This window comes from Leptonychotes weddellii, chromosome 7, assembly GCF_054177405.1.
Source record: "Leptonychotes weddellii isolate Sample4059 chromosome 7, ASM5417740v2, whole genome shotgun sequence".
NCBI classification, from domain to species: domain Eukaryota; kingdom Metazoa; phylum Chordata; class Mammalia; order Carnivora; family Phocidae; genus Leptonychotes; species Leptonychotes weddellii.
In genome coordinates, this window is record NC_138375.1 from 39425470 (window position 1) to 39437412 (window position 11943).

Consider the following 11943-nt stretch of genomic DNA (forward strand, 5'->3'; position numbering starts at 1 on the left):
CCCCTCACATTGATTTTTAAAATTTAGTATATTATACTCTATTATTGTCATTATTCTTTTGAATTCTTCAATTGTCCCAAATCTGGAGATGCATTTGTTGTTTAAGGGAACAAAAATATGTTCCTCTACTTAGATCAGTTTAGACGAGATTGAGTGCATTCAGGTTAGTATGGCCTTAGATCAGTGGTTTTCAAAGTTGGTTTGCAGTACCACTTGCATTAAGATTACCTGAGGTTTATGCAAAAAATACAGATTCCTGACTCTTGTGTCAGCCTATCAAATCAGAAACTTGGTATCATGTGAGACCAGAATAGAGATGGTTTCTCTATTATGGAAATTTTCAAACATATACAAAAGCAATGACAACAATCCATGACTCCTCATCTGCCGATTGCAGCTTCAACAATTATTAACTTTTTGCCAGTCCTCTTCTATCTATCCCTTTACCCCTACCACACATATGCTTATTTGTTGGAGTATTTGTAGCAAACTAGAGAATTTAAGGCTCTTCATCTGTAAATAATTCCATACGCAACTCTAATGGATAAGGACTTACTATATATATATAATATATCCAACATGCCATTATCATCCCTTGCAAAATTAGTAATAATTTCTTTATATCATTTAATAATAGTCCATATTCAGATTTCTCTAATTGTCTTAAAAATATCTATTTTACTGCTAGTTTCTAAATAAGTCTATACACTGCATTTTGTTATTTCTATTACATCTCTTAAGTTTTTAAAACGGCTACATTCCCCTTGCTCTGCTTTCTTTTTTTTCCCTTGCAACTTTTAACTTTTTAGGGGGTGTTGAAGATACCAGATAATTTACCCTATAGTATGTCCCACTTCCTAGATTTGGTTGATGACTTCTTCATAATGTCAGTTAATGTGTTTCTCTATCCCCCGTCTTTCCTCTAGACTGATATTAGATCTAGCAGCTTGACTACATTGAGGTTCTCTATTTATCTTTCTGGCAAGGATATTTCTGGGGTGATACTCTGTACTCCCTACTGTATCCCACTATAAGACACATCGTGTCTGGCTATCCCATGTCTAGACATGAGATGCTATGATTAATACCTGGGGTCAGGTAGTGTCAGTGTTGTCTTCCTTTATAAAGTTTCCCAATGACCTTTCACCTAGAAGCTTGAGCATCCATTGATGATTGTTGCCTACATCAAGCTCCCAGGTATCCCTTAGCACACTAAAAATAACAAATCATTGTTTAAAATATGTTCGCAACTCTTTTTCAGTTACTGGGCCTCTCAAGAAATGGTACAATGTAATGATAATGTCCATTGCACTGGTAAAAATGACATGAAGTGGCAGAAGCTAAGTCCCACTGGGGCACCTCCCTTAGGCTGTGCTGCGCACTCAGCTGAGGTTGTGGGGAAACCCCTGTATATCTTCGGAGGGGTGACTCCCCCCCAGAAGCACTGGATACAATGTACCACTATCACATAGAAAAGCACCATTGGACGGACCTTGCTTAAATTTGAAAATTTTCTACCACCTGGATGTTCCAATCATTCTGTGTGTCATTCCATAGCCAGTGATATGTACTTCTGAGAAAGAAGATTCAAATTCTGTCACTCTGAACTGTGATACTAAAAAAGGGGCTTCCGCTGACAAAGGAGTGACCCAAGGTGGTGATTCACATGAAGAAAGTCAGACTGCCACAGGGCTCTGTTTTGCATTTGGTGGGATGAATACAGAAGGGGAAATCTATAGTGATTGTATTGTGACTGTGGGTTGACTAATAAATCCCATATTTTTATTAAATGACAAAAAAAGTAGGTAGATCTCTATGTCCCAGTGTGGAAAGAAATTAGAGACATATTACTAGATGAAAGAGCAAATTTCAAAAAAAAAATTCGAATTAGTGTACAAGAAAATGCAAAATGAAATCTGTATTTCTACTGTATTTCTACTCACACACATATATTCATGTACATGCAGAGACATAGTCCAGAAGAATATTTACTAACTACGTATCAGTGGTTACTTATTGGATGAAGAGTGGGATGGGGATGGAGAGATCAGGGGAGAATCTCTGTACTGTTTGATGGTTTGTAGTAACAACATATTCACTTAACCCTGTGTAACTCGGAACAAAGGAAGATCAGGTGAGGATTATTATTGTTCTTACTACTCACTCCCACCACTACTGCTACAAATTCTATGAGTACTACCTGCCCCACACCGAGTGGGTCCTCAGCCAGGCGTTTGGGCAGGTTTCCAGGCTGTACATCATGGCCTCTCCGTAGTTCACAAAAGTCTTTTGCGATCTAGGGAAAGGGCAAGCAGTGTATAACTTAAAGCATTTTTGTTAAAGGTAGTCTTTACTCTCAAAGTGAGTAATTATTATATATTTGTTTGTTAGCATGGAATGTTCTGGAAATTTTCTAGCAATGGTATTAACAAGATATTTTATAATACACTTTCACAACTTTCAGAAGGACTGCCTTTTTTTCTTTTTTGTAGTTGTCTTCTTGAACACTAATATTTAAGTGAAAAAAGATTTTTAAGGAAACAGTAGCTTTGCATTGACCTAAGTCTACAAACCAGGAAAGAGGGGTCATGAAAGGTGTGAGGTGTGCAAACCAAGTCAGGGGAGGAAGTAGAAGAGGGGGTGTGAGTATGGCCAAGCCAGCGATGGTCTTTTCTGGACTTTATACCCTCCCTCCCACTGCTGAGGGAGTTGGAACATTCGAGAGGCCTGCCTCAGACAAGGTCCCATGCAAACGTGGCACTTAGGCTTCTGCCCAGCACCCCTGTAGGATGTGACACCCAAGTTGCCGTCTGTCTTGTCCTTCTGCCCTAGATGGCCCTTCCTAAGGGCAGGGAAGGCCCTACTGAGGAACCATCTGTGGGTGGTGGGAGCAGCAGTGGGTGGCCGAGGGACGGATCCCCGCTGCTAACTGCATGACTGAGGGGAGTAGCTGGGAGAGGGAAGGAGACCCAGACTTGGGTCTTGGGTTTAAATCCTAACACGCCCTCCCCCCTCAGATGACTGAGAAACCTTGAGCAAATCTCTTTAGACTCTTGAGCCTCAGTGTTTTTCACACACTGTCTGGGTTTGGTGGGGGAGCCAGTGACCGATGAATGTGGAGATGCCACTGGAAACAGAGCATAATCCTTCTATTTTTATTATTGTTCATTGTGCTTGGCACTCCCATATAAATGAGGTCATGTTGCATAGGAGTGGCAAATTTATTAGTCTGAGGGTTACAAATTCAAAAGCTATGGGGCCAGTCAGGTATCAGTGATATGGGGAGAGGGGCTGGTGTACCACAGAAAGGGGAAGAGTAGAGACCATGGCAAGCCCCTGGTACACATTCTGTTCTAAGAGGGATCGACCGGGATTCGGTTCCCCCTGAGCAATGAAGGAATGAGACCCCAGAGGTGCCAGATTGTCTAACTGGCAAGGAGAAGGTAGAGTTTGATTTTTTCCCTAATGTGAAATCTCCAGGTTTGTAAACATAGGCTAAAACAAAACAAAACAAAAACTGCAAAGCTCTTAGGCCATCAGTCTGTCAACTTAGAAAAAAAATGAAAAAATGAGTAAAAAAAAAAAATCAGCGGGCGCCTGGGTGGCTCAGTTGGTTAAGTGTCTGCCTTTGGCTCAGTTCATGATTGCAGGGTCCTGGAATAGAGCCCCGCATCGGGCTCCCTGCTCAGTGGGGAGTCTGCTTCTCCCTCTGCCCCCTCCAACCCTTCATGCTCTCTCTCTCTCAAATAAATAAAATCTTTATTTTTTAATTTACTTTTAAAAAGATTTTATTTATTTATTTGAGAGAGAGTGAGAGAGAGAGTGCACAAGCCGGGGTAGGGTCTGGGACTCCAAGATCATGACCTGAGCCGAAGGCAGTCGCCCAACCAACTGAGCCACCCAGGTGCCCCAGAATAAATAAAATCTTAAAAAAAAAAATCAGGAAAAGGCTTATCAGGAATGGCTTAGGCATCAGAAACCTACAAGGTGATATAATTGTCCCAGCAGGTGTGAAGGGAGAGAAGATTTGCAGAATGGTTGGAGTGGGTCCCACAGGCCTTTGAATACCAGCTTTGCCACTTCCTAGCTGTGTGACCCTGAGCAAGGCATTTAATTCACCTAGGTGTCAGTTTACTCATGTGTAATATGGGGATAATAATAATGCCTGCCGTAAAAGTTTACTGTAAGGAGTAAATAAAAGGTGGCTTGTAAAGCTCTGGCCATGGACCTTGCACATGTAATTGCGCAATAAATTTAATTGTTGAATAAGTAAATGCTCTTAAAAGTGTTTTGCGAGCTGGAAAGTGCCCTACAAGTTAGGTGTGACTGATGTATACTCCAGACACACCAGTTTGGGTTTGATAATTTGGCTTTATGAGGAGTTTCAGTTACTATCTCTACTTTGACCTATGAGAAGTCTCTGCATATTTACAAGGACCCCTTTTGGTTTGCATGCCTTGGGAGCAGCTAAGTGTTGCAGATAGAGAGCCACCAGGCAGTTGGCTGTAAGGAATTACTAATCATCCATGAATTGTTGGTTTGTAAATATGAAACTCTCAGCATTGTTTGTCTTCATTGCATTTGTCTTCCCTTTTGGGAATTTTTTTTCTTTGTGCTGGAGTTTCAAATATGGAAACATTGAGTATTGTATGTATGCTTTATTAATGACTGGAGCCACTGTGAATTATTCATTTCAACTATATGTTTTTTGCTTTTACTAAATTGTCCCAGAGAGGGTTTACCTGGGACAAATTACCCTTACAAGGTGCGTGTCTTGGAGTTAGGGGGAGGGTGGGTGTGGGGAGATAAGAGGGAAAGAAGGACATCCTAAGTATCTCGCATACTCATGGCAGTTTATAAAGCATGCTTGCACCTTTTATCACTTTTGATCTTTCCAGGTACAGATATTTAGGGTCAGAGGGTGCAGGAACTTGACAAAGTCATCCAGCAGGTTAGCAGAGTTGTGCCCGGACCTAGGAGTTTCCAGTTGCAATTGTATCACCCTCTCCACCATCGCTATAGAATCTAGAGCAGTAGGTGAGGTGGCTGGAGAAGTGGCTGGTTAATCGGGTCAGTGGCCAAAGGAAACTCAGCACAGATGGGGCCTGGCACTGGAGGGAGAGAGAGGCAGGATTCTCACCTCTGACTGAGATGATGGGCGCAGTTCAACAGGATGACCATGCAGTGCACAGTGAGGATCCCAATGGCCAGCAGGCTAATAGGACCCACCTGGAGGGGAAAGAGAGGGGGGACAGTGAGCCATACACTGATCATTCCCATAACTGGCCCTCTCCCAGCCTGGGTGCTAGGGCCCCTCTCATCATAAAGCTGCCTCTGGGATGGAGGTCCTTGCCTGAATGTCCTTGTGTCCCTAGACAGTCTAGTTGGAATGCCCTTCTTCCCACTACCTCCACAGATAGCCCATGTCTTTCCTCATCTGCCTTGGGTTCTGCCTTCTAGATCCCTCTTTCCTTCTTCACACCCGAGCCCTCACCTCCTCCAAGATACTTGAAGACCAAGGTTTCTCTTAGGACTTGGTTCTCTTCCTCTAGCATAGAGTTGCCAACGGGGGCTTTAGTGAAATTTTGGACCAGATGATTCTTTGTTGTGGAGGCCCTCTTGTGCATTGTAGGATGTTTAGCATATTCCTTGGCCTCTATTCAAGGGTCAGCGGCACTCCTTCTCCCCATAAGTTGCGACAGCTGAGAATGCCTCTAGACACTGTAAATGTCTTGGGAGGTGTGTGTGCAAAATTGTCCCCAGTTGAGTATCATTGCTCTAGCATGTCTAATTTGTCATTAACCCTATTATTTTTTAAAGATTGTATATATTTAAGGTGTACAACATGACAATTTGACATACATATACATAGTGAAATGCTTATACTGCAGTCAAGCTAATAAAACTATCTTATCCTCACATAGTTTCCATTTTTTTGTGTGATGAGATTAAAAAACAGAACTCATTATTAATCCTAATCTCTCAGATATCATTAGAGGGGCATAGAGTAAAGAGGGACTCCCTCACCTCCTCTGTGCTGGACACCTGTGCCTTTATAGATGTGACCTGATGTAACATTATCACAAAGTAACAAATGAGAGATCGAGAGCACCACTAGATTTCACTAGAACATAGCCTCCATATAACAGAGACTTCTTTTGATCTTGTTTACTTCTATATCCCCAGGGCCTAAGAATGCACATAGTAGGTGCTCAGTATGTATTTCTCAAATGAGTCATGGTCAGAAGTTCTGGTGGGAGATGGAGGGCAGAGAAATCATCGAATGACTCTTAGGGAGCAAAAATCAGAGGATAACAGAGCTATCTTCAACAGCAAATATCACATGGCTGAGGGCCATGTGGTAATAATACTCTTCAGAGGTTCTAGAACCCTGAGGACTTCAAAGGGGGAGAGTCTCATCTGTGGGTCGGAACTGCTACAGATTACAAGTCACGTCAGAAGAAGCCAGAGTCTTGATATGCCTTCTTTTGACATGCGGGCCACTTATGAGGTCTGGAGAGAAGGAGAAATTAGCATCATCTAAATGGAAGTCATATGTTTGGCATGAATTCAATTCAATAGACATGAATTGGGACTTCCTTTGTGTCAGTCTCTACAGCAGGTATTGTGAGGAGGTGTAAAAATACATCAGAGAGTTCCTGCCCTCAGGGCTTTCAGGTAAGTGAGGAAGGTAGGTATTCTAAAAAATTATGTCTCATCTTTGTAAGAATTCTGGGTGCGGTAGATATAAGTTCTAGAAAAACACAAGGGGAAGTTGGCATTAATTTTAGTAGGAAACAGTAAAGTTTCACCAAGGAGGCATATTTCAAAAGACAGAAACAAGGGAGAAGAAAAAGCAGAAGCCAAGAGACAGAGATGGGATGAAGCTGGGTGTCAGGGAACTGGTGAGGCCTTCACTATCCTCCTCTTTCCAGCCACTTTCTCAGTCAACCTCAGGGTTTGAAACAAGAGCCAGCACTCACATGTCTGCAGGGACCAGGCTGCTAAGGTAAATGAGTGAAATGGGCTGGGGACAGTTCTAGGGAGTGGGGAGGACTGTGGCAAAGTGGATTGCGCATCAGTATGTGAGTGTGGTGGGTCTTTAAGAACAGTGGTGGGGTGGGGGAATTGGATGAAGGGGGTCAAGAGGTACAAAATTGCAGTTATGGATAAACAGGTACAACATGATGACCAGAGTTAACACTGCTGTATGGTATGCCTGAAAGTTGCAAAGTATATGATAAATTATATATGTGTATATGAAGATACGGATGTTAACCAAACTTATTGTGGTAATCATTTTGCAATATGTGTATACCAAGTCGTTATGTGGTACACCTTAAGCTCATGTATGTCATTTACATCTCAATATAAAGGCGTGGTACAACTTAAAGTACTGTCTGTCATTTATATCTCAATAAAACTGGGGGGGAATAAGAGTAATGGCCTGTCCCCTCTAGAAACACTCCATTTGGCTCCAGGCTGGCTCCATGGGATGGATGCCGAGAGGCACATTTCCTATTGCAGAGGGTACCCCCAAATTGCCCACTGATAAACAGTGCAGAGGCCTTAGGGGCCTACTACCTCTTTCCCTTTTCCCCCCAAATGGGTAAACCTTGTTTCCATTGCACAGGTTCCTCTTACCAATAAGCCAGCATTTTTCATGGCCAGGGGAAGCCCCAGGAGCCCTGTGCCAATGTTGCATTTCAATAAATGGATCAACGTTTGCATGATCCTGTAGGAGGAGAGTAGGGAGACAAGAGGTTATGTTAGTGGATGGGAAAGGTGACCCAAAGCTCAGGTTCCTTCCAGCATCTCCAGCACCCTCTGTTCAGAAGAGGGACAAAGCTAGATAAAGTGGACCCTGGAATATCTGATGCAGGGCTGGTGCTAGTTTAGGTGACCCAACAAATATTTAACACTCAATAGGCTCTAATGAAAAGATTCACAATTGCTACCATTCTGGATAACTCCCTAGAAGCAGCTTATGCATTGATTCATCCAGTGATCTCTTTCACAACTTATTCACTCACATAATATTTATTGAGACCTACTAGCTGCTTAGCGTTTAGATGAACAATGAAAAAAACCTGATAGTAATTTTCTCAATTTCTAGAGTAATTATTGATGCCAGGTCATTTGTTAATTTCACTCACTAGAAAAAGCATAACTTCTCCTGATATATGGAGTATTTACTGTAAATTCACTCTATCCATTTACTCAACCAACATTCCATGAATTATTCCATGCTCTGCATGGGGTACAATTTAATAACAATTGTTACTGTGCATACAGAATGCTTACTATGTGCCTGGCTGGGCGCTGGGTACCAGGTTTCTAAACACTCTCCATGCCTGTGCTGGCAGCTTCTGCCCAGGCACTACCCATCCATTGGGAATGAGAAGGTGGGACAGGATCATGAGAAGAGAATCAAGAAGGAACTGAAATGAAAAGCTGAGTGTAAGAGCAATGAACTCAGAGGTAAGGAGCACTGAGTTCTGAGTTCTAGCTCTGCCATTAACCTATGAAGTTTGGTCACTACTTTGGAAAGACCCTTAGCTGCTTACATCTTCTGTTTCTTCATCTGCCAAGAAAGAGAGAGAAAAAGGGAATAATTCTTGCCCTTACTTCCAGGGAAGTGGTAAGAATCACAAGGGGTATTGACATGACGAATCTTGGAATCATGAAGTGCTTCTAAGATGTGACCATCGCCACCATCATCACCATCCTCTTCATCATCAGCATCACTGCCACCTTTGGTCTGAACTTATGGTGCTCACCTGCTAGAAGGGCCCCCTTGAAGGGGAAGCCGAGCTGGGCTGATAGAAAAAAAGGCAAGTAAGGGCTGCTGAAGCAGGTAGAGGTGTCCCCTCCTCTTGGAATAAAAGGCACCTTGAGGAGGCCATTGCAGGTACCTCCTTGTGCAGTCTTAGAACTGTCTAGAGGCAGCCTGCCTCGGTCACAGAGTGAGTCCCTTAGAGACCATGCTCATGTCTCCACGTCTTTGTCCCATCGGTTAGGGAGTTAGGGCTGTGTCCAATTTTACAATTCAATACTGACCTGGGAAAGGGTTGGGGCTGAAAGAACAGGGTAGGCCCTTGGGACCCCCCTGACTTCTTGCTTCTTCATTAATTTGGTCTATTCACCTGAGGATGGTGGGGGGGGGCACCTATTGTCCTTTCACTTCCAAGAGGACATTTTTATGACTTTTATTTCTTGATAACTGTAATTATTGGAAAACATGTCAAAGCAAAAAAACAAAATACTACTTTTTATGTTTTGTCATTTCTTTTTTTTTTTTTTAAGATTTTATTTATTTATTCATGAGAGATAGAGAGAGAGAGGCAGAGGCAGAGGGAGAAGCAGGCTCCCCACGGAACAAGGAGCCCGATGCGGGACTCGATCCCAGGACCCTGGGATCATGACCTGAGCTGAAGGCAGACGCTTAACCGACTGAGCCACCCAGGAGTCCCTATGTTTTGTCATTTCTTAGTAGCAATTTCTCCAACAGATGTGCTCTTCTCCCCCCTTCCTGCCCTCTGTCCTTCCATTCCTTACTTCTTGCCTCTAGCACCATCTTATCCAAGTTGAATCAGATCTCTTGGCAAAGGTGAGATCAACTTTTAGAGAAACCAGATGCCCTAGCTAACAGCATTATAGATCAGGGCCTTGGAGAGTAAAATACATGTTGGGATTAAAAAAAAATTTTTTTAAATTTTTCTTTGAGAAATGATACATTGCCATTGTAAAACAAAATACCAAAATTCCACTAATTGGAAATAACCACTGTTAGCATTTTGACTAGCATTCCTCTGGGCATTTCTGTTTGTTTTTGAAGGTACACACTTTTAAACATGCAGGACCATTATAATACTGTATCCTAAATTAATTTTCTTTATGAATAGTATGTCCTACACATTTTCCACAGATTTCCTTCATCACTTGTAATGGCCATATTGCATTCTACTGCATGTGTGTACCATACTTTATTTAAATAATGTCTTATTGTTTCCAAATCATCAATATTATAACCAGTGCTTCAATAAAATTATCATGCATACCTGTGTTATTATCTCATTAGGAAAAAATTCCTAGAAGTGGTATTTATTGATCAAAGGATATATTTATTTACATCTGTACTTAAAAAATACTAAGTAACACACAGTATGAAATTCAAAAAGTAAAATAAAAACAAGAACCAAAAAACCTTATTAGTGAATATAAATCTCTCTCCCTGTCGGTCTCCCAATTTTCTCACCCCCAAGCTCTGTGTGTGTGTGTATGTGTGTACTTTCAAAGGAAGCATATGCCAAGTAAGTATTTGTATGTTTTATATAAATAGGTGTTAGGATTTGACATACATTACAACATCGCCATTTGGAAAGGTACCAGTTTCATTCTTCCTAAAAGGACATGAGCGAGGGCATTTCCTGACATCCTTATTGACACTGGCTATTGTCATTTACAATCTCATTATGCCCAAGGCTATTATCTGATCTGATTACTGGATAATAGTCTAATTGGCAATAAAGTTCTAAGAAAAAGTTCCATGTGTCTGAGTTTACAGCAGTAAAAGTAGGGAAATGGGGCTAGGAGGTGTTGTTTCCTGGGTGGGTTTGTAGGAAGGAGGGAGGGAAGGAGAGAGAATGAATAATAGCAGATGCAGAAAGAGAGGAAAGCAGTCTCAAACTGTGGAAGAGCACACGGCCAGCCTATGATAAAAATCGTTCCTAGAACCAAGTTCATGTTGGGATGGCTACTCTGGGTTCTCTGCAAAAACTGGGAGACAAGTGTAATAATACCAGAGCCACATGAATCAACCTTCTTAGATTTGGCTTTCATTTTTCCTCCATGCATCTCCTGTTCAGTCCGGGGCTAGAGGTGTTAGGAAGAGAGAAGTAGGCTGATGTGGCCCAGGGCTGTGAAGGCAGCGGCGCTTGGCCTCAGGTCGGGAAGGGCAGTGCGGCCACTTACGATAATCCACTGGCTTCCTCAGCAGGATGGATGTTCTCTGAAGCTAAGCTGCCCCTACTCTCCGAGAATGACTTGGACCTGTCGTCCAAGGAGCCGGGCTCACTGTTGAAGTCCCTTCCGAGCAGTGACGTCTTCAACATGGTGGGTACGTGGTGCCAGCTCAGGGTGAAGGCCTATAACAGCCTTGAACCAGCCTCCCATGAGTTTTTCTCCAGAGAAACTAGGGCTGCAGGCCCAAGATGCTGGTTCCTGTTTCCCGAGGGTGCCTGACCCAGACTGAAGCCCAAATGTGTGAATCAGTGAAGCGCTGGTGGCAGAGGAAGCTGATGTTGACTGTGCCTCACCTGGCTTTTGGGGGACTTAGGAGAGTCTCAGCATGACCCTCAGTGCCCCTCAGAATTGGTCGGCCACAGGCCAGGACTCACCTGGGCTTCCAGTCCTTCCCAGGTCAGCCCTAAGTGCTGTAGGGCACAGGGAACAGTGTGACTGGGAGGAGGAAGTCACCATTGGACTGCAGGTCCTGGTGCCTGGACGTGGGGCCAGGTTCAATGCTTGTCTACCTCTGAGGAAGAGGCCAGAGCTACCTCACAATGAAGGCTGCCCAGCCAATAAGGTGCTACAGAATCCCAGGATGCAGGTGTGGCTCAACCGAGACTGATCGGCCACCACCTTCCCTGGGTCAAGAGTGGCTTTTAAGCCCAGTTCAGGTGCTACCTGAACTCAGAATTCCCGCACAGGAAGGGCGTATGTTCTGTACCTACTTGGAAGGGAGTAAAAGTAAACTTTTTAAAAAAATCATTTATTCAACAACTATCTATTGAGCACCTAAGATATACTAGGCAGTGTTCTCCCTACTGGGAATACATTAGGAGAGAAACTTACTACAATCTCTACCCTCATGGAACTACATCTAGTGAGGAGACAGACAATAAACAAATATGTCAAGTTATGTTAGTTGGTAGTAAGTAC

At 42.9% G+C, this 11943-nt stretch overlaps 1 protein-coding gene across 1 annotated transcript in view; it reads right to left on the minus strand.

Moving 5' to 3' along the window:
- Positions 1–11370, minus strand: part of SLC36A3 (solute carrier family 36 member 3) — a 23156-nt gene extending 11786 nt beyond the window's left edge. Inside the window, exons 1-4 of the mRNA XM_081825656.1 lie at positions 10975–11370; positions 7645–7735; positions 5141–5229; positions 2201–2296 (exon numbers count right to left, since the gene is read on the minus strand). Of these exons, the coding sequence (XP_081681782.1) occupies positions 2201–2296; positions 5141–5229; positions 7645–7735; positions 10975–11114 (416 nt within the window). The 5' untranslated portion in view covers positions 11115–11370. The remainder of the gene's footprint in view (positions 1–2200; positions 2297–5140; positions 5230–7644; positions 7736–10974) is intronic.
- Positions 11371–11943: the final 573 nt, after the last annotated feature.